This window comes from Leucoraja erinacea, unplaced genomic scaffold (assembly GCF_028641065.1).
Source record: "Leucoraja erinacea ecotype New England unplaced genomic scaffold, Leri_hhj_1 Leri_140S, whole genome shotgun sequence".
Lineage (NCBI taxonomy): Eukaryota > Metazoa > Chordata > Chondrichthyes > Rajiformes > Rajidae > Leucoraja > Leucoraja erinaceus.
In genome coordinates, this window is record NW_026575682.1 from 43,095 (window position 1) to 66,184 (window position 23,090).

General features: G+C 48.1%; 1 protein-coding gene across 1 annotated transcript in view; it reads left to right on the forward strand.

Moving 5' to 3' along the window:
• iqgap3 (IQ motif containing GTPase activating protein 3) overlaps positions 1-23,090 on the forward strand; it is a 77,936-nt gene that overhangs the window by 12,689 nt on the left and 42,157 nt on the right. The window contains exons 5-18 of the mRNA XM_055665657.1: positions 715-791; positions 1,034-1,101; positions 2,787-2,900; positions 4,361-4,548; positions 6,471-6,558; positions 7,720-7,883; positions 9,511-9,598; positions 11,286-11,449; positions 12,529-12,689; positions 13,854-13,978; positions 17,032-17,195; positions 18,100-18,190; positions 20,261-20,428; positions 22,277-22,419. Of these exons, the coding sequence (XP_055521632.1) occupies positions 715-791; positions 1,034-1,101; positions 2,787-2,900; positions 4,361-4,548; positions 6,471-6,558; positions 7,720-7,883; positions 9,511-9,598; positions 11,286-11,449; positions 12,529-12,689; positions 13,854-13,978; positions 17,032-17,195; positions 18,100-18,190; positions 20,261-20,428; positions 22,277-22,419 (1,803 nt within the window). The remainder of the gene's footprint in view (positions 1-714; positions 792-1,033; positions 1,102-2,786; positions 2,901-4,360; positions 4,549-6,470; positions 6,559-7,719; positions 7,884-9,510; positions 9,599-11,285; positions 11,450-12,528; positions 12,690-13,853; positions 13,979-17,031; positions 17,196-18,099; positions 18,191-20,260; positions 20,429-22,276; positions 22,420-23,090) is intronic.

The following is a 23,090-nucleotide window of genomic DNA, read 5'->3' on the forward strand; positions in this document are numbered from 1 at the left end:
AAGCATTTATGGAGCGAAGGAATGGGTGACGTTTCGGGTCAAGACCCTTCTTCAGACTGATGATGGGGGTGGGGGAAGAAGAAAGGAAGAGGTGGAGACAGTGGGCTGTGGGAGAGCTGGGAAGGGGAGGGGCAGGAGGGAGAAAGCAGGGACTACCTGAAATAGGAGAATTCAACATTCATACCGCTGGGGTGTAAACTACCCAAGTGAAATATGAGGTGCTGCTCCTCCAATTTACGGTGGGACTCACTCTGGCCATGGAGGAGGCCCAGGACAGAGAGGTCGGATTGGGAATGGGAGGGGGAGTTGAAGTGCTGAGCCACCGGGAGATCAGGTTGGTTATTGCGAACTGAGCGGAGGTGTTGGGCGAAGCGATCGCCAAGCCTGCGCTTGGTCTCACCGATGTAGAGCAGCTGACACCGAGAGCAGCGGATGCAATAGATCTCCGCATATTTACACTATCCAACGCACACTAGGTGACAATTTACATTTATACCAAGCCGGTTGACCTACCAACCCGTACGTCTTTGTAGTGTGGGAGGAAGCGGCGAAAACCCACGCAAGTTACTGGAGGAACGTACAGACTGCACCGGAGGTCAGGTATCGAACCTGGGTCTCTGCCGCTGTGCCACCGCGCCCCGCCTGTAACGTGCTGTAGAATTGTAAATCTTTCATCCGAAGAGCCTGATTGGAAATATTTCTGTTTCATTTCAGATCTTTTACCCGGAAACCACGGACATCTACGACAAGAAGAACATTCCCCGCGTTGTTTATTGCGTTCACGCCTTCAGGTACGATACCATACAACTTTATTTATCCCAGGAGAGAAAGTGATCTGCCAACAGCTATATGAAATTCAAATGACGAGTGGAAAGGATTGGAATGTGCAAAGATTGTGAAGGTGGAGGGGGAAGTCTGTCTACCCCATGACAGAAGGGGGAGGAGTTGTACAGTTTGATAGCCACAGGGAAGAAGGATCTCCTTTGTGATTTGGGCTTTGGTCACTGACTTTTCCCCTCTTATCTTTTTGCAGCCTTTACTTATTCAAGCTGGGTCTGGCTCCACAGATACAGGACCTCTATGGAAAAGTGAATTTCACAGGTGAGGCTTGTAGTCATCCGATCATCACCTGCTTGGTCAGTATATTTATCATTATCATCATCCTTTATTGTCATCTTGCAAAATGAGACGATGTTTCCCAGGGAATACCGGAGCATCGCACATAGAAACGTAAACATTTCACGCATAAAATAAAAAACAATCCAGTTCCTGATAAAACAGTACGAATAGTTGGGGAAAAAAGTGCAAGTAAAAACAGCAACATTAAAATGCAAGTAAAAACAGTCCTAAAATGTGCAGGGCATCTGATGTCCAGTGGCCTGAGCCAGTGCCAGAGTTATTACTCAGTGCCAGTTATTAAATTGTCAGTGCAAAAGCAGCAGAATCAGGTGGAGTGACTGTTTAGCAGCTTTTATTTTAGTTTGCAGCTTTATTTTAGTTGAACACAACTAATGTAGGGTGGCGCACAAGGGCGTAACGGTAGAGTTGCTGCCTCACAGCGCCAGAGACCAGGGTACCATCCTGACCCCGTGCTGTCTGTATGGAGTTTGTACGTTCTCCCTGTGGCCGTCTGTGCTTTCTCTGGGTGTTCTTGTTTCTTTCCACACTGATGGAAGTGCATGCTTGTAGGTTAATTGGCTTCTGTACATTGTAGGGGAAGTACAGTAAGATCTGCTGGTCCTTGTTCATCAGTCACCGAAAGTAAGCATGCAGGAAGAGCGGGCAATGAAGAAAGTGAATAGCATCTTGACCCTTGGAGTTACTCCAGTATCTTCACCCTAAAGGCGTGATCTTCCTCATGCCACCGTGCATCTTAAGGGCCTGTCCCACTTGGGCTATTTTTAGGAGACTGTCATTGACGTTACAGGTCGCTGAAAAACCGGCAACTGGACCCCGCCTTCGACATAAAATTTGAAATATTATCATTACTTTAACGTTTAAAAAAACAAAGTCAGCACCGACGGCAACCTACATTAACCTGGCGACAACTACGACAGCACCTACGTCAGGAGAAGTCGAGCTACACTCAATGGCATCAAACCCACTGTCACCGAAAATGTTTTCAACATGTTGAAAGTCCAGCGGCAACCAGAAAGATGCTACGACTCTTTGGGCGACTGAGGAGACGACTCACGACCATAAGGGGTTGGACAGGCTAGATGCAGGAAGATTATTCCCGATGTTGGGGAAGTCTAGAACAAGGGGTCACAGCTGAAGGATAAGAGGGAAGTCTTTTAGGACCGAGATGAGAAAATCATTTTTTACACGGAGAGTGGTGAATCTGTGGAATTCTCTGCCACAGAAGGTAGTTGAGGCCACACGGTTCATTGGCTGGATTTAAGAGGGAGTTAGATGTGGCTAAAGGGATCAGGGGGTATGGAGAGAAGGCAGATATGGGATATTGATTTGGATGATCATATTGAATGGCGGTGCAGGCTCGAAGGGCCGAATGGCATCTACTTTTCTATGTTTCTATACAGACGACATCCCGGCAACCATGTGCCAGTAGTCTCCTAATTGCCTGTAGTCGCCTAAAAACTTGCCCAAGTGGGACAGGCCGTTTCTAGTTGATGACTGCAGTTAGCATGGAAGGATGATGGAGAGTGCTCAAGGCTAGAGTTGGAGGATCAGTTGCGCTGACTGCTTCATTCTCCTTGGATGTTGGTTGGACGTCACTCGTATTTCACTCGACTTGCTTAACCTCTGAACTCTTGCTTTCCTTACAGAGGAGGAGATCAACAACATGAAAACTGAGTTGGACAAATATGGAATCCAGATGCCCTCCTTTAGTAAGATCGGTGGGATCTTGGCCAATGAACTTTCAGTCGATGAAGCCGCAGGTAAGGTACAACACAGAACAGTACAGGGCGGTATGGGTCGGAGCAGCGGTAGAATTGCTGCATCAGAGACCTGGGTTCGATCCTGACTGCGGGTGCTGTCTGGATGGAGTTTGTATGTTCTCCCTGTGACCTGTGTGGCGTTTTCTCCAGGAGCTCTGGTTTTCTCCCACATTCCACAGATGTGCTGTTTTATATGTGGATTGGCTCTGGTGAAGATGCCCCAGTGTGTAGGATCGTGCTAGCGTACAGGGTGATCGCTGGACAGAAGGGCCTGTTTCCATGCTGCATCTAAACTAGAGGCCTCACATTTGACACGTGCTTTAGAATAACCAGCTTGTTTAATTACTACTGAAGTTTAATTTACGCGCTCATATTTTCTGAATAACCCACTCAAATGACTGCCTGGCGCTGTGTGGCAAGTTGAGCTGAAGGGTCTGTATCCACACTGTATCACACTATGACGTGTACCGAGGTACAGTGAGAAGCTTTTGTCGTGTGCTATCTAGGCAGCGGAAAGACAATAGAAACATAGAAATTAGGTGCAGGAGTAGAGGCCATTCGGCCCTTCGAGCCTGCACCGCCATTCAATATGATCATGGCTGATCATCCAACTCAGTATCCCGTACCTGCCTTCTCTCCATACCCCCTGATCCCCTTAGCCACAAGGGCCACATCTAACTCCCTCTTAAATATAGCCAATGAACTGGCCTCAACTACCCTCTGTGGCAGAGAGTTCCACAGATTCACCACTCTCTGTGTGAAAAAAGTTCTTCTCATCTCGGTTTTAAAGGATTTCCCCCTTATCCTTAAGCTGTGACCCCTTGTCCTGGACTTCCCTAACATCGGGAACAATCTTCCTGCATCTAGCCTGTCCAACCCCTTAAGAATTTTGTAAGTTTCTATAAGATCCCCTCTCAATCTCCTAAATTCTAGAGAGTATAAACCAAGTCTATCCAGTCTTTCTTCATAAGACAGTCCTGACATCCCAGGAATCAGTCTGGTGAACCGTCTCTGCACTCCCTCTATGGCAATAATGTCCTTCCTCAGATTTGGAGACCAAAACTGTACGCAATACTCCAGGTGTGGTCTCTCCAAAACCCTGTACAACTGCAGTAGAACTTCCCTGCTCCTATACTCAAATCCTTTTGCAATGAAAGCTAACATACCATTCGCAACCACAAACAATACATGATTACAATCGACCCATTCACAGTGTATTGATATATGATAAGGGAATGTGTAGGAAGGAACTGCAGATGCTGATTTGAACCAAAGATTGATGCAAAATGCTGAATTATCGCAGTGGGACAGGTGGGACCTCTGGAGAAGGAATGGTATTCCTTTTCTACAGAGATGCCGTCTGTCCCGCTGAGTTACTCCAGTATTTAGTGTCTCTCATCGTGATTAGTGAATAAAGTGCCGTGGTTCTGAGTGAGTGCATCCCTTTCTTCTCTGCTCAGTGCATGCGGCTGTGATCGCCATTAACGAGGCCATCGATCGAGGGCTTGTGGAGCAAACGCTGGTGGCTCTGCGTAACCCCAATGCCATGCTGGTGAACCTTGCCGACAGTCTTGCCCCGGTGTATCAGGAGATTCTGTGCCAGGCGAAGAGTGAGAAGTCAGCCAACGCCAGGAAACGGTTTGACACGGTGAGTGACACTCCACAAACGTTTGCTGCCGCCATAGCTACAGTGCGGAAACGGGTGCTTCCGCCCACCGTGTCGGCGCCGACCAGCGATCCCCGCACCCTTACACTATCCTACCCGCACTAGGGGCAGTTTACGATTCTACCATGCCAAGCAACCTACAAACCTGTGCATCTTTGGAGTGTGATCCTGGAGAAAACCCACGCAGGTCACGGGGAGAACGTGCAAACTCCGTACAGACAGCACCCAATCCGGACAATAGTCAGGATTGTCACCGTGGCAACCATACAGCTGTGCCGCCATGCTACCCGTCTTTTCCTGAGTTCTTCTCCTGAACAAATTATTCGGTGTCCGTTCTTGCTGCCTCTCAGCCCCACAGACCTGGCTTCCATCCTACATACGGGTGGCCACAAAATGCTGGAGTAACTCAGTGGGTGAGGCAGCATCTCTGGAGAGAAGGGAAAGGATGGAGAGAGAGAGAGAGAAAGCAAGGGCTATCTGAAGTTGGGGAAGTCAATGTTCGTACCGCTGTGGTGTAAATTACCCAAGCAAAATATGAGGTGCTGTTCCTCCAATTTGCGCTGGGCCTCACCCTGACATGGAGGAGGCCCAGGACTGAAAGGTCAGGTTGGGAATAGGAGGGGGAGTTGAAGTACTGAGCCACCGGGAGATCAGGTAGGTAACCCGACTATGGGTGTTGTCTGTTTGGAGTTTGCACGTGCTCCCCGTGAACAGGTGGCGTTTCTCCAGGTGTTCTGCTTTCCTCCCACATCCCAAAGATGTCCAGGTTTGTAGGTTATTTGTCTTTGGTAAAATACTAAACTGTCCTTAGTGTGTGGGATAGTGCTTTTGTACTGGGATCTCTGGTCGCTGAGGACTCGGTGGTCTGATGCGTTGTTTCCGCGCTGTATCTCTAAAGTAAAGTCTAAAGTCAATAAGTGAAAACATCTTCACTGTAGCGGAGCTTCGGCCTTCCTCTTGTCCCTCCGTGTACTGGTGACCTCTTTGGAGATGTGTCCATTTTCCATCCTGTGTGCCGTGTAGAGACTCTGCTTGAGGTTCACAGGGAACCCATTTAAATCACCACAGAGCAGCAGGGTGGCACAGCGATAGAGTTGCTGCCTCACAGAGACCCGGGTTCAATCCTAACTACGGGTGCTGTCTGTACCGTGTTTGTATGTTTGTCCCCGTGACCTGCGTGGGTTTTCTCTGGGGGCTTCGGTTTCCTCCCACATCCCAAAGACGTGCAAGTTTGTAGATGAATTGGCTTCAGTATATTTTCTCTAGTGTGTGTGCACCTGCAGTTCCCTGTGCCTCGTAGATTAATACAGTGTGGAAACTGGCCCACACCGGCCAACAATGTCCCACCTACCCTAGTCCCACTTGCCTGCACTTGGTCCGTAACCCTCCAAATCTGTCCAACTGTTTCTTAAACGATGGGATAGTCTCAGCTTCAAACATAGAAACATAGTCAATAGGTGCAGGAGTAGGCCCTTCGAACCTACACCGCCATTCAATATGATCATTGCTGATCATCCAACTCGGTATCCTGTACCTGCCTTCTCTCCATACCCCCTGATCCCTGTAGCCACAAGGGCCACATCTAACTCCCTCTTAAATATAGCCAATGAACTGTGTGGCCTAAACTACCTTCTGTGGCAGAGAGTTCCACAGATTCACCACTCTCTGTGTGTGTGAAAAATGTTTTCCTCATCTCGGTCCTAAAAGATTTTCCCCCTTATCCTTAAACTGTGACCCTTTGTTCAATTACCTCCTCTGGCAGCTTGTTCCATAAAACCCACTGTGTGAAAAAAGTGACCTCTCGGATTCCCCCTCACCTTGAACCCTTGTCCTCTGGTCCTCAATTCCGCAACTCTGGGGGGAAAAAGACTCTGTACTGACTTGCCTGTTTGTTTTTCCTTAAGTATAAAGCGGAGCTGACCGAGGGGAAGGACATGTACGAGGAGCTTTTGACTCACGCTGAAATTCAAGGCAATATTAACAAAGTCAATGGTAAGTACAGGAGTGAGGGTGAATGTTCATTGTGTAGAGAGGAGTAGTGATCTGGACCTCTGCCTGCAACACACAACTGAGCTTTCAAAGGAGAGTTTAGTTTACAGATACAGCGCAGAAACAGGTCCTTAAGCCCACCGAGTCTGCGCCGACCAGCGATTGTCCCATACACTAGCGCACCATCACACCATGTTGGAGCAACTCAACGGGTCAGGCAGCATCTTTGGATCTCTGGGACCCTTCCTCGGACCCAAAGCGAACTGAATCTTGACCAGAAATGTCACCCATTCCTTTTCTCAGGATCTGCTGAGTTACTCCACCGTTCTGTGTCTGTCTTCATTTTAAACCAGCATCTTCAGTTCCTTCCTACCTAGCTCTGGTCCATGCAGGACAACGCAAGGCCTTTAATGTATCAACTAGTTAGTCTGTGCTGACAAATTCAATGACTAGGAGGTTCAGAAGAATTGGAGCGGACACTGGTGGCCAAGGAAAGGTGGAGCCCACAATAGTCCATTTGTGACAAAGTTGCAAAAGTATCGAACAGTCCTATCTGCTGCCTCTACAGCCCCCCCCCCCCCCCCCCCCATTGCTCTCACCGGCCCACCCCTCTCTCAGTCCCTCCTTGCTCTGGGTTGACAGGTGGTGCCACAATCCTACCATTAGACTGGATAGACTCGGCTTGTACTCGCTAGAATTTAGAAGATTGAGGGGGGGATCTTATAGAAACTCACTAAATTCTTAAGGGGTTGGACAGGCTAGATGCAGGAAGATTGTTCCCGATGTTGGGGAAGTCCAGAGCAAGGGGTCACAGTTTAAGGATACGGGGGAAATCTTTTAGGACCGAGATGAGAAAAACATTTTTTTTCACACACAGAGAGTGGTGAATCTGTGGAATTCTCTGCCACAGAAGGTAGTTGAGGCCACACAGTTCATTGGCTAGATTTAAGAGGGAGTTAGATGTGGCTAAAGGGATCAGGGGGTATGGAGAGAAGGCAGGGATGGGATATTGAGTTGGATGATCATATTGAATGGCGAATGGTGCGGGCTCGAAAGGCCGAATGGCCTCTACTCCTGCACCTATTTTCTATGTTTCTATTAATGTTCTGTGGTACTTGCCTAGCCTGCACCACGCTCAATGTAACGTGACTTTTCCATTCCCAGTGCAAGCGGCTTTGGAGTATGTGGACGAGGCGCTGGAGAAGAGCGATGTACAGGCACTCTACTCGGCTCTGCAGAGTCCAGTGCTGAACCTACACCAGGTGAACCGGGAGAACATGGAATGGTACATGGACCAGCTCCTCATCGACCGCGAGCAGAAAGCACTGGTATTAAACCTTGCATTTTATTCATGTATTTGTCATGGACTCGGCAAAGAAAGTGAACTCAACGCTAGCATTTATTTCACCAGCGCTTGTATACAAAAACAGGGATGTAATGCTGAGGCTCTATAATAATAATAATAATAATAAGTTTATTTATATAGCACATTTATAGTCAATTTTCATTGACCCCAAAGTGCTTTACATAATTTAAAAATCAGTTCCATACAAAGCATAAAGATGGGTTAACAAAATAATAAAATGCATAAACAGGACACAACATGTAACATAAACATCCACCACAGCATTCATCACTGTGGTGGAAGGCACAAAAAACTTTTGGCCGTCCTCCTCCATTTCCCCCCCGTGGACAAGACCAGAGTCCAGAGTCCAGCCCAGGATCGGTCTTTCCTCACCGGAGACCGCGGCTTCAAGATTGTGTAGGCCGCAGGCCGGCGGTTGAGATTTAAAGTCCCCGTCCTGGGACTCCAAACCTGTCCTATAAGGCACTGGGCAGGCTGCAGTTGGAGTACTGTGAGCAATTTTGGGCCCCCTATCTGAAGAAGGATGTGCTGGCTCTGGAGAGGGTCCAGCGGAGGTTTACAAGAATAAATCCCAGGAATGAAGGGGTTAATATACGATGAGCGTTTGTCGGCACTGGGCCTGTACGCGCTGGAGTTTAGAGGAATGAGGGGGGGGGGGGGGGACCTCATTGAAACGTACAGAATAGCGAAAGGCCTGGATAGAGTGGATGTGAAGAGCGAGTTTCCACGAGTGGGAGAGTAAGTCGCGAGGTCAAAGCCTCAGATTTAATGGCCATTCTTACAGGAAGGAGATGAGGAGAAATGTCTTTAGTCAGAGGGTGGTGAATCCCCTCTCATCCTTCTAAACTCCAGAGTGTACAAGCTCAGCCGCTCCATTCTCTCAGCATATGACAGTCCCGCCATCCCGGGAATTAACCTGGTGAACCTACGCTGGGCACTCCCTCAATAGCAACAATGTCCGTCCTCAAATTAGGGGACCAAAACTGCACACAATACTCCAGGTGGGCCGCAGGGCCTGGTGGCCTGGTGGCATTCGGCCCAACGCCTACACTGACCATCATGCCCCATCTCCACAAATCACAGTCCCCAGTGGGTGTGGGATAGTGTTAATATGCGGGGATCGCTGGTCGGCGCGGACCCGGTGGGCCGAAGGGCCTGTTTCCGTGCTGTATCTCTAAACTAAACTAACGTCCCACCTGGCCTATATCCTCCAAAACCTGCTCTATCTATACACCTGTTCAAATGTTATTTAATCATTGTGATAGTGCCTGTCTCGACTACCTCCTCAGGCAGCTCGTTCCATATATCTACCACCCTTTGTACAGCTTGTATAAATATATATATTTTTTTTTAAGTTGCCCCTGAGGTTCCTATTAAATCTTTCCATCCTCTCGTTAAACCCATGTCCTCTGGTTCTTGACCTTAAACCTATGTCCTCTGGTTGTTGACCTTAAACCTATGTCTTGTGACCTGTGTCTGTAAAAGTAACCCTACAGTGCAGGTCTCCCGTGCTGTTGGTCCCCTTGCCTTGCACAAGCTCCCACTTCCCTTGTGCAGGATGCTGATGGCTTTCTATGTTCTGCCCTCAGGAGCTGGGGATGGTGGACCCGCTGGAGAAGGAAGAGCTCCAGGCCGCTGTTCATGCAGCTAATGAAAACGCCAGCGTGCATCTGAGCAGTGAGTAGGAAAGTTTCAATACTCTGGAGTATCGTATCTCATAGAGTCATAGTGATACAGTGTGGAAACAGGCCCAACTTGCTCACACCGGCCAACATGTCCCAGCTACACTAGTCCCATCCGCCTGCGCTTGGTCCATATCCCTCCAAACCTGTCCTATCCATGTACCTGTCCAACTGTTTCTTAAACGTTGCGATAGTCCCAGCCTCAACTACCTCCCCTGGCAGCTCGTTCCATGCACCCACCACCCTCCAGGGTGAGAGGGGTCAGAGGTGATCTTGCCCGCTCGCATCCTGGCCCTTGCAGTGTACAGTTCGTCAATGGGGGGGGGGGGGTTGAGCCAGGGGTCAGCCTCCGGGGTGATGGTTGAGCCAAACCAGACCATGATGGAGAAGGTGAGGACAGACTCTCGATGGCCGTCATTGCCTGTGGCCTGGCCCTTGCATGGTGGGCCCCTGTATGGTTCCCACTTAAAATACTCCACAGTTCGTCAATGGGGGGAAGGGGAGTTTGCAGCCAATAGGACCTTCTCTGCTGATCAGTATTTAAAAAAAAAAAGGTAAATAGTCCCCAGTGCGTAGGATGGAACTGGTGTACGGGCTGATCGCTGGTCGCTGGTCGATGTTGACTCGATGTTTGTGTCATGCTTGGTGGCTGAGCCAAACCAGACCATGATGGAGAAGGTGATCTGACAGACTCTATACGATGGCCGTCATTGATCATTAGATCTCATTAAATAGAAACATATCGGTAGGATAGGCCATTCGGCCCTGTTCGAGCCCCCCGCCATTCAATATCAGGCCTGATCGCAGATTGTGCTGCCTCAGCTGCTGCAGAAGTAAACCCTCTGTTGTGCCTTTTTGACTGTGGAGTCGATGGTGGCCCCTCCCTTTAAGGTCCTTAGAAACTATGGTTCCCAGGAACTTAAAAGACTCCACAGATGTGACTGTGGTGTTGATGGTGAGTGGGCTGAGGGGAGAGGGAGTTCTCCAAAAGTCACTGTCTTAGGAGCATTGAGCTCCAAGTTTATAGGTTAATTGGCTTCAGTATTTAAAAAAAAAAGGTAAATAGTCCCCAGTGCGTAGGATGGAACTGGTGTACGGGCTAATCGCTGGTCGCTGGTCGATGTTGACTCGATGTTTCCGTGCTGCATCTTGAAAGTCTAAAGAGCTCTGCAAAAGGGAAGGCAAGAAACAAATAATGAAAGCAGTATGAAATATAAAAGAAATATAAAAGAAATAAATCACAGTTTAAGGATAAGGGGAACATCTTTTAGGACCGAGATGAGGAAAACATTTTTCACACACACAGAGTGGTGAATCTGTGGAATTCTCTGCCACAGAAGGTAGTTGAGGCCACACAGTTCATTGGCTATATTTAAGAGGGAGTTGGATGTGGCCCTTGTGGCTAAAGGGATCAGGGGATATGGAGAGAAGGCAGGTATAGGATACTCAGTTGGATGATCAGCCATGATCATAGTGAATGGCGAATGGTGCAGGCTCGAAGGGCCGAATGGCCTACTCCTGCACCTATTTTCTATGTTTCTATATCTATGTTCTCCAGAGATGCTGCCTGACCCGCCCAGTTACTTTGTGTCTGGGTGAGGCCGGGTAACTTTTTTTTGCTTTGATCATTGCGCCGCAAGCAGTGTTGCTGGTCCTCGGTGTGACTGTCTCTTTGTGCCCAGTGATGCAGTCCGTGGCCAGGATCAACGCAGCCGTACGCAAGGGAATCCCCGCTGGGACGACGAAGGAACTGATGGACCCCAGTGCCAAACTGCCCGAGGTCTACCCATTCGCAGGGGCCTTGTACCAGAGGGAGCTGGCTGCTCTCCAGCGGCAGAAACCACAGGTGAGCAAGCAACCGCCAGCTCCCTCACCGCCAGCTCAAACTGCAGACGTTCAGATCCAAGAGCATATAATTCGGTTTGGTTCGGCAATTTGAGCGCTCTGGAGAGGAAGAGACTACAAAAAGTAGTAAACACTGGCCAGTCCATCATTGGCTCTGACCTTCCTTCCATCGAGGGGATTTATCGCAGTCGCTGCCTCAAAAAGGCTGGCAGTATCATCAAAGACCCACACCATCCTGGCCACACACTCATCTCCCTGCTACCTTCAGGTAGAAGGTACAGGAGCCTGAAGACTGCAACGTCCAGGTTCAGGAATAGCTACTTCCCCACAGCCATCAGGCTATTAAACCTGGCTCGGACAAAACTCTGAACATTAATAACCCATTATTTGTTATTTGCACTTTATCAGTTTATTTATTCATGTGTTTTGTAGTCAATGCCAACTATGTTCTGTTGTGCTGAAGCAAAGCGAGAATTTCATTGTCCTATCAGGGACACATGACAATAAACTTGAACCTAATGCAAACCTAACCTAATTGGCAAATGTATCAGCACACAACATGAATGTATGAATACGTTTATTAGCCAAGTATGTTCCCATACAAGGAATTTGTCTTGGTGCTCCGCTCGCTAATAACAACACGACACACACACAGTAACAATTAAGAATGACACAAAACATTAAACATTAATAATAAAACATTATGGTTTAAACATGTAAATGAAATAAAATACCAGAGCAAAAGGAGGCTGCAGCCATTTGGTTATTGAGTAGAACTACAGCTCGTGGAAAAAAGTTGCTGTTATGTGTCAGCTTTGACAGTCTGGAGTCGCCTTCCAGAGAGAAGTGATTCAAAGAGTTTGTGGCCAGGGTGAGAGGGGTCAGAGATGATCTTGCCCGCTCGCTTCCTGGCCCTTGCAGTGTACAAGACGGGGATGTAATGCTGTAATGGCTGAAGAATGGTCGCCCGTTCCTTCTCTCCAGAGATGCTGCCTGTCCCGCTGAGTTACTGCAGCTTTCTGACACCCCGACGGTGCTGTGTGGGCGTGAGGTTGACTGTGCTGTGTTCTCCTCGTGCAGGGTGAGCTGACTCAGGAGGAGCTGTACGTCGCTGTGGAGATGCTCTCGGCAGTGGCACTGATAAATCGAGCCCTCGAGGCTGGAGACGTCGGGGCGTTTTGGAGCAGCCTGCTCAGCCCGGCGACGGGCCTGACTGACGTCAAGGATGAGAGTGTGCAGCGGTAAGCAAAGCCAAGCCCCTTACTGCAATGGTCAGCGTTTGATACTTTATTATCTTAGTCACAGTGAAACTCTTTGTCCTGCACACCATACACAAGGTGGTGTTGTTGTTGTGTTCGTCCTTCGTAGACCAAGAGGACCATGTGGTTTTTATTTGTGTTGTGTTACGGCTGTGGTAATATCTGAAGCCTTACACCATGATACAGGTCCAAAGACTTTATTATCGACATAGCATAGATAACTTCATGCCAGTACGTTTCTCTAATTCTCAGGGAAACAGGCAGGGCGGATTACTGTAAAAGCAAGTAGGTGCAACTACAAAAGCATGATTCATAACATGAGTGACACTGATCTAGAGTTTGTGGGTCTGGAGGTGACTAGAGAGGCCATTCGGACCTTCCAGCCTCCACCGCCATTCAATGTGATCATGGCTGATCATCCACAATCAGTACCCCGTTCCTGCCTGCTCCCCATATCCCCTGACTCCGCTATCTTTAAGAGCCCTATCTAGCTCCCTCTTGAAAGTATCCAGAGAACCTCCACCTCCCTTTGAGGCAGAGAATTCCACAGGCTCGCAACTCTCTGTGAAGAAGTGTTTCAACGTCTCCGTTCTAAATGGCTTACCCCTTATTCTTAAACTGCAGCCCCTGGTTCTGGACTCCCCCAACATCGCGAACATGTTCCTGCCTCCAGCGTGTCCAAACCCTTAATTATCTTATATGTTTCAATAAGATTCCCTCTCATCCTTCTAAACTCCAGAGTGTACAAGCCCAGCTGCTCCATTCTCTCAGCGTATGACAGTCCCGCCATCCTGGGAATTAAGTCGATGGATATTGTTAAGGTGGAGATTGACAGATTCTTGATTAGTACGGGTGTCAGCGGTTACGGGGAGAAGGCAGGAGAATGGGGTTAGGAGGGAGAGGTAGGTTTGATGGGCCGAACGGCCTAATTCAGCTTCTATCACTTATGAAACTGCAGAGATAAAGGAGATGCTGCATTATCCGCTGGCTTTCTGCTACCTCGGATGCAATGGTGCTGTTGAGTAAATGGGTCGTTAGTCTGAAGAAGGGTCTCCATACCACTGAGTTACCCCAGCTCTTTTGTGTCTGTCTTCGGGTGATTGGAAGAAGCCGGCCTGTGACTTTTCCGTATGGTCTGATTGTCAGGTACTTCGATGCACTGAGGGGACTGAAGCAGCAGAGCGGCAGGAACGGGGAGACCATGCTGTCCTGGAACAGTCTGCAGCTGTGTGTGCGTGACGTCAACTCCGCCATGCAAGAGGAACACCAGCGTAAGTCTTGCCATGGGCGCGATGGCTCAGCTGCCTCACAGACCCAGCTTTGTTCCTGTCTGTACCTTCTCCGTGTGTCCGCCTCGGTTTCCTCCAGGTGCTTCAGTCTCCTTCCACATTCCAAAGATGTGAAGGTGTATAGGGTATTTGGCTTCTGTAAAATGTTCCTAGTGTGTGGGTTCAAACAAGTGTATGGGCGATCGCTGGCCGGCACAGATGCCATAGGCCACAGGGAAACTTGAGGGAAACTAGAGGGGAAACTAGAGGGGAAACTAGAGGGGAAACTAGAGGGAAATTTGAGGGAAAACTTGTGGGAAAACTTGAGGGAAAACTTAAACCGGAGCACTCGGAGGAAAGCTATGCGGTCACAGGGAAAACGTGCAAACTCCATGCAGATGTTCCTTGAGATCAAGATTGAACCCCGGTCTGTGACGCTGTGAGGCATCGGCTCTACAGCTCAGCAGCCCGTGTCATTTTCCAGTATTTATCCTGTATCCCTTCATATCTTTAAACAAACAATGATCGAGCTGTCTTGAGTGTCCTTGGTCACTGAACCGTTACAGCAACTCTTGGATTGAGAACTCCAATGGTAAAGAAAGCTCATCGCTACTGTGAATGAGCACCCCCTGGTTCTAGGAAAAGCAACCTTCACATTTGGATTGATATGTTGATTGAGATTGCAACTCGTACATCTAAATGTAATGATGTGGACCTGGTCTTTTTTTTAAAATAAATACATTTTCTTCAGAATGGGGGAAAAAATATACAGCACAAAAATTTGCAGAAATCGTAATAAATTCTTTGTGTAGGGAATTCTTTGTGTCGGTGCATTGAATATTGCTAGCATTAAATCCAGTAGTGTTCACACCTCCTTTTACTTACACAGTTTTAAACCCCTGTCCCACGGTACGAGTTCATTCCAAGAGCTCACACCGAGTTTGCCCTGATTCGATCTCGGAGATTTACGGTAACGGCACTCGGGGCTCTTGTGGACACTTTTCAACATGTTGAAAAATCTTCAGGAGTCTTCCCGTGCTTACCTGCCGTTAGCGAGTCTTCCCGAGTACCTGCCGTTAGTGCTAAGAGACGTCCCCGAGCTCCGACGCACCCGCTACGTTCATTCTCCGTGCTTACCATGAGTTTGATTATTTTTTATAACTTGGGAGAGCTCTTGAAATGAACTCGCACCGTGGGACAGGGCTAATACAGTTTAGTTTATTATACCAAGGTACAGTGTAAAGCTTTTGTTGCTATCCTGCTATCCTGTCAGCAGAAAGACAATACATGATTACAATCGAGCTATTTACAGTGTGTAGATCAGTGGTTCCCAACCTTTTTTTGGCCATGCCCCACCTAATCACCTCTAAAATCCTGATCCCCCCCCCCCCCCCCCCCCCCCAGGTGGTGATATATAATTCTTATCTTTAAAAAGTGAACTCCGTTTCAGCTGAAGAAGCTTAAAATGCCAATACCTTGGTTTAAACAAGCTTCAAAAGAACATGGCATCCCTGAAAAAGAAAAATTTGGACCCAGACCTCCTCAGTCGCGCTCAATTGCCCCCCTTAAAAATCAAATTGCCCCCCTGTGGGGTGTATGCCCCACGTTGGGAACCACTGGTATAAAGCTTTTGTTGCTATCCTGCTATCCTGTCAGCGGAAAGACAATACATGATTACAATCCAGCTATTTACAGTGTGTAGATACAAGTCACGATGGTGATGTAGAGAGATATATGTAGATATAGAACAAATGAATGAAAGATATGCTAAAAAGTAACGATGATCAAGGACATGGTGTTTTATTAGTCGTGATCTGGGTAAAAACTAGTTATACAGATATTGTATACAGAGTCACTGTACATATTGTCTAACTCTGTAAGCTCTGAAGATCATTACTTTTTTGCATTTCTTTTATTCATCTCCTATATCTCTCTATCACACTGTCTATATCTCTCGTTTCCCTTTCCCCTGACTCTCAGCCTGAAGAAGGGTCACCTATTCCTTTTCTCCAGACATGCCGTCTGACCGGTGGAGTTACTCCAGCCTTTTGTGTCTGCCTTTGGTTTAAACCAGCATCTGCAGTTCATTCCCTCACATCAAATTCCCGTTGCAGTCTCACCAGGGCCCAGTATAATTGGAGCAAGATGTCTCTACATAAATTGACTTGTAACAAAGGTCGACCTACAGATTGCCTTCCTAATTGACTGCTGAACCTGCTCATTACTTTTCTGCGAATCGTGTATTGCAATGCCCCGATCCAGTTGAACAAAACTACTTGTCCAACCCAAGTACTCTGATTTTCTGTCTCGTGAGCTAAAGTGTTCAATCTCGCACGTTGGATTCAATTTACTACATTGTGACTTTATTGTCAGTGTAGTTTTGAGATATAGCGCAGAAACAAGCCCTTCGGCCCACTGAATCTATGCCGACCAGCGATCCCCGCACACTAACATTATCCCACACACACTAGGGGCAATTTGCAAATTTGCCTACAAATCTGTTTATCTTTGGAGTGTGGGAGGAAACTGGAGCACCTGGAGAAAACTCACGGGGAGAACGAGCGAACTCCATACAGACAGCAGCACCCGATCGGACCCGGGTCTCTGGCGCTGTGAGGCAGCAGCTCTGCCGCTGCGCCACCGTGTTGCCTAAGGTACAGTGAGATTGTTTTTTAGCATAAAGACCAGTGAGAATATTGCTGTTCATAAGTACAAGCACCGGTTAAGTCCATTATGTGGAGACCACTGAGTCTGTATGCAGAGGTTGCCATGTTTTGCAAAAAAAACTTTTAAACTTTGCCCCTGTCACTTTAATACTGTGCCATCCATCTAGTCTTTGGCATTTCCACCCTGGGAGGAGATAAAATGTTTTATACAGGCCTACTCCAGTACCCATTTTCCATGTTTCTATGAATGGCAGAGTAGACTTGATGGGTTGAATGGCTTAGTTCTGCTCCTATCACTTCCAGCGGCACTAGATGACTGCCCTGAGCCTGTGACATCTTCCCCTCTCCCCGTGCACCCACTTGGGTAACCTCCGCACTTTTCTTTTGCAGAAATCGCCGCCATTGTTTTGATAAACGAAGCGCTGGATGGCGGAGATCCCGAGCGGACCATCGCCGCTCTCCTCATGCCTTCCGCCGGGCTGGTTGCCCTGGACTTCCCCGCGGCCATCCGTTACCACCACGTGCTTGCCGCAGCCAAGCGCCACAAGGCAAAGGTAGGAGGCAGCGCCGTTAAAGATGCAAAGACACATTCCCGTGTGTGTGTGCGTGCGCGCATCTAATCCACGCAGCGTTCTAATAAACCTCTCTTGCGTGGGACTGCGCCTTTAGCGCGGGACTGACTGACCGATGATGAAAGAATGGGTCGACTGGGCTTGTGTTCACTGGAATTTAGGATAGAAACATAGAAAATAAGTGCAGGAGTAGGCCATTCGGCCCTTCAAGCCTGCACCTGCCATTCAATATGGTCATGGCTGAGAGGGGATCTTATAGAAACATATAAAACCCTTAAAGGATTGGACCGGCTAGATTCAGGAAAGATGTTCCTGATGTTGGGGGGAGTCCAGAACCAGGGTTCACAGTTTAAGAATAAGGGGTCGGCCCCTTAGGACTGAGATGAGGAAAAACATTTTCACCCAGAGAGTTGTGAATCTGTGGAATTCTCTGCCACAGAAGGCAGTGGAGGCCAATTCACTGGATGTTTTCAAGAGAGAGTTAGATTTAGCTCTTCGGGCTAACGGAATCAAGGGATACGGGGAGATAGCAGGAACGGGGTACTGATGTTTTAGATGTTTAAGAAAGAACTGCAGATGCTGGAAAAATCGAAGGTAGACAAAAATGCCGGGGAAACTCAGCGGTTGAGGCAGCATCTATGGAGTGAAGGAATAGGTGATGTTTCGGGTCGAGACGTCGCCTATTTCCTTCGCTCCATAGATGCTGCCTCACCCGCTGAGTTTCTCCGGCATTTTTGTCTACCTACTGATTTTAAATGATCATATTGAATGGCGGTGCTGGTTCGAAGCACCGAATGGTCTACTCCTGCACCTATTTTTCTATGATCGACTGACAATAAGAGTTGTTCCTTTCTCTCTCTCCCTCCCCTCCCTCCCCTCACCCTAGGCCACGCGGGACCAAGCCGCCATGCTCTGGCTGGAGGAGATTCAGGAGGGGATTCACAAGGCCAATCAAGACAGTCAGATGGCGAGAAAAAGTGAGTCGTTCCATCAGTAGCTGCATGCCGACAGGCTCCGTCATGGCAACGGGCGCTCGGTGTCAAACGAAACTAACATACAAACTGCTGGATTGAAAGCGGAACGTGCTGGGAACATTCAGCAGAGTCGGCAGCATCTGTGGAAAGGGCAGCACAGTCAAGGCTTCGGGTTCAACGGAGAAATGTTGGCTGTTCCTCTTTGCATAGATGCTGAGTAGTTGATTTTGAGCTTGGTTTAATATCACATGGTACAGTGGAAAAGTTAAGTTGCGTGCTAACCGCTCAGTAGAAAGACAACACACAATTATAAACGAGCAAAAGGTTGTTGTCTCGACACGAGGTTCTCATTCTCTTTCCTGAACTCTCCGTCTCATCGTTATTTGATAACCGACCAACAGTGGTAGTGTCATCCAGGACAAGGGGTCACAGCTTAAGGATAAGGGGGAAATCCTTTAAAACCGAGATGAGAAGAACTTTTTTCACACAGAGAGTGGTGAATCTGTGGAACTCTCTGCCACAGAGGGTAGTCGAGGCCACACAGTTCATTGGCTATATTTAAGAGGGCGTTAGATGTGGCCCTTGTGGCTAAAGGGATCAGGGGGTATGGAGAGAAGGCAGGTACGGGATACTGAGTTGGATGATCAGCCATGATCGTATTGAATGGCGGTGCAGGCTCGAAGGGCCGAATGGCCTCTACTCCTGCACCTAATTTCTATGTTTCTATCAGAGAAATTGAAAAATGAATTAGATTTGTACATGGCTGGTCATTCGTAGGTGTACATGAAGTAAAGAGGGGGGCTGAGAACACATCCTTGCGGGCTTTCTCCGATGTAACAGGTTTGTAGGTTAATTTATTGCCATAAATGTTTAAAAGAATAGTCCCCAGTGTGTATAGGATAGTGTGCGTTAGTGTGCGTTTATCATTAGTCGGAGCTGACCCAGTGGGCTGAAGGGCCTCCACTCGTGCTGTATCTCCAAACTAAACTCGCTCTATCCTACACACACTGGGGACAATTTGCAATCTTTACCAAAGCCAATGAACCTACAAACCTGCACGTCTTTGGGGTGTGGGAGGAAAGCGGAGCGCCCGGAGAAAAACCCACTGGGAGAACGTGCAAACTCCGTACAGACAGTATCCCCTGGTCCGGATGGAACCTGGGTCTCTGGCGCTGTGAGTCAGCAACTCTAACCCTGCACCGTTCCTCCAGCACTCTTTGTCTTGCACGGAGGTTGGCTGAAAAGGGCAGGGTGGGATCATTGGCATTTTCTTCTTTCATGGAGCGTGCTTGTCTGCACCTTCCATCAAATGTACGACTTGATGCAACATTTGGTCATTTGGGCCGGGGATACGTGAGGGATTTGTGCAGCAGTCGCCAAAATGGCAATTGAAGATGGGCTCAAAAAGCTGGAGTAACTCAGCGTGACAGGCAGGATGGAATGGGTGACGTTTCAATGGACAATAGACAACAGGCGCAGGAGTAGAGGCCACTCGGCCCTTCAAGCCAGCACCGCCATTCAATATGATCATGGCTGATCATCCCCAATCAGTATCCCGTTCCTGCCTTCTCCTCATATCCCCTGGCTCCGCTATCTTTAAGAGCCCTATCTAGCTCTCTCTTGAAAGTATCCAGAGAACCGGCCACTGAGGCACAGAATTCCACAGACTCACAACTCTCTAGGTGAAAAAGTGTTCCCTCGTCTCCGTTCTAAATGGCTTACCCCTTATTCTAAAACAGTGTGGCCCCTGGTTCTGGACTCCCCCAACATCGGGAACATGTTTCCTGCCTCTAGCGTGTCCAAACCGTTAATAATCTTATATGTTTCAATAAGGATCCCTCTCATCCTTCTAAACTCCAGAGTGTACAAGCTCCGCCGCTCCATTCTGTCAGCATATGACAGTCCCGCCATCCCAGGAAACGTCACCCATTCCTTCTCTCAAGAGATAGATGCTGCCTGCACCGCTGAGTTACTCCAGTGTTTTGAGTCCATCTTCGGTTTAAAGCAGCATCTGCAGTTCCTTCCTACACATTCCTGTGTAACCCTCTCTGTCTGCCCCATCTTTGTTTCCAGTGTCGCTCGGGGTGGCTGCCATTAACCAGGCGATCAAGGAGGCGAAGGTATCTCAAACGCTGCGCGTCCTGCGCTCGCCAGAGGTTGCGCTGTGCGGCGTGGTTTTGGACTGCGCCCGTGCCTACCAGACCGAGTTGGCCGTGTTGGTGCGGGTCAAAGTGGACATGGGTAAGTCACCTCATCTACTGCATCCGCTGTTCCAGGTGTCGGCAGGCTCGGCGATTGTTTCACCTAAACCTACCTGATCCCCCCCAGTGGCTCAGCATTTCAACTCCCCTCCCATTCCCAATCTGACCTTTCAGTCCTGGGCCTCCTCTATTGTCGGAGTGAGACCCAGCGCAAATTGGAGGAACAGCACCTCATATTTCGCTTGGATTCATACGCTTGTGTGTCAACAGGTTGGACAACGGCAGAAACATAGAAATTAGGTGCAGGAGTAGAGGCCATTCGGCCCTTCGAGCCTGCACCGCCATTCAATGTGATCATGGCTGATCATCCCCAATCAGTACCCCGTTCCTGCCTTCTCCCCATATCCCCTGACTCCGCTATCTTTAAGAGCCCTATCTAGCTCTCTCTTGAAAGTATCCAGATAACCGGCCTCCACCGCCCTCTGAGGCAGAGAATTCCACAGACTCGCCACTCTCTGTGAGAAAAAATGTGTCCTCATCTCCGTTCTAAATGGCTTACTCCTTATTCTTAAACTGTGTGGCCCCTGGTTCTGGACTCCCCCAGCATCGGGAACATGTTTCCTGCCTCTAGCGTGTCCAAGCCCTTAACAATCTTGTGGTAACAATCTTAACAAAGGCATTGGTGTGCTTTAGCGAAGTGACCATATCTGAACACAATACTCAAACTTGGATCTGATAGAGTTCAAAGGAAAGATTTGCAAGTGTTGTGAAAGGGAAGGGGGGAGGGGGGGAACGAGGTCGGCCTGGCCGCTGGAGAAAAGTAAAACTTCCTCAAAAGCAAACCTATCATTATCATCCTTTTATTGTCATGGTGCAACAATTGTACATTGCAAAATGAGGAGACGTTTCTCAGGGAATACCGGAGCATCGCACATAAAAAGTTAAACGTTTCACGCAGAAATAAAAACAATCCAGTTCCTGATAAAAACAGTACGAATAGTTTAAAAATAAATGCAGGTTAAAAAGCAATATTAAAATACAAGTAAAAAACATCATCAAATGTCCAGGAGCGGCTTCCCCAGCCCTGGTCCACCGTCATCATTTCACCAGTTCCAGGAGAAGAATTTAAATAAAGATCAAAATTTTTTTAAATTATGGGTTAATAATTGGAAAAAAATTGATACTTAAATTTTGGAAAAATACAACCACACCAACTGTTAAAATGTGGATTAGGAATATGATGGACATAGCACGCCTTGAAGAAATGAGACTCCGACTAATAGATAAATATGACCAATTCTTAAGGAGTTGGTCTCCTTTCATCGACTTTTTGGAATCATGTGATGCAGCGGTACCGTAAGGATTGCTGATTTCAGTTCATGACGCGGATAGAGCTACATCTCCGAATACAGATTTGAAAAATTATCTTTTAAGGGGCCTTCTCTTCTATTTCTACTTTCCACTTTCTCTCTTCCTTTTTTTATTTTTTATATACACACTTCACGTTTTTCTACTCTCTACCATCTATTTTTCCACTTTTTCCCCTTTCTAATGTTTTCTTTTTCTTGTCTTGCTTACTTCCTTCTTATAACATAAAACTAGAGGTTGTACATAGAATGGATTACGGTATTACATAGTTGGCACCTAAAATTAGGTGCCACTGTACTGTTTTGTGCTGTATTAACTTCTAATAAAATAAACAAAAAAAAAACAAAAACAAAAAAAATGTCCAGGGCATCTGATTTAAGTGGCCTGAGCCAGCGCCAGAGTTATTACTCGGTGCCAGTTATTAAATTGTCAGTGCAAAAGCAGCAGAATCGGGTAGAGTGACTGTTTATCAGCCTCACAGCCTGTGGAAGGAAGCTATTTAACTTCCCTGGTTCTTCAGGTGACAACCGCAGTCCTTGGGTGAAGCACGTGCTGAAGGATGGGTCCACGTACTACTTCAACCTGCAGAGACTGGAGGGAAGCTGGGAGCGCCCCCAGGGATTTGTACAGAGCTCCACACAGCTCGACAGAGCTGAGATTCAGGTACGGAGTGGCTTCCCCAGCCCTGGTCCACCGTCATCATTTCACCAGTTCCAGGAGAAGAATGAGGCCGTTCGCATTCAATCACGGCTGATCTATCTCTCCCTCTCCTGCCTTCTCCCCATCATCCCCTGATACCCGTCCTAATTAAGAATCTGTCAGTCTTCGCTGTAAAAATACCCAAAGACTTGGCCTCCACAGCCGTCTGTGGCAAAGAATGTCACAGATTGACCAGCCTGTGGCTAAAGAAATTCCTCCTCTCCTTCCTAAAGGTTGGTGGTGGAGGCAGAGACAGTAACAGCATTTAAGAGGCATCTGGATATGTCCTAGAAGGAGCAGGACTCGGAGGGGGCATGGAGTCATTGCCGACAAGTGAGATTATTCTTGTAATGGAACGTCCTTTTATTCTGAGGCTGTGCCCTCTGGTCCCAGACTCACCCACTAGTGGAAACATCCTCTCCACATCCACTCTATCCACTGCTCTAGATGTCAGCTGATCTACATCGGTGAGACCATGCGGAGGTTGGGCGATCGTTTCGCCGAACACCTCCGCTCGGTCCGCAATAACCAACCTGACCTCCCGGTGACTCAGCACTTCAACTCCCCCTCCCACTCCTCATCCGACCTCTCTGTCCTGGGTCTCCTCCATGGCCAGAGCGAGCAACACCGGAAAT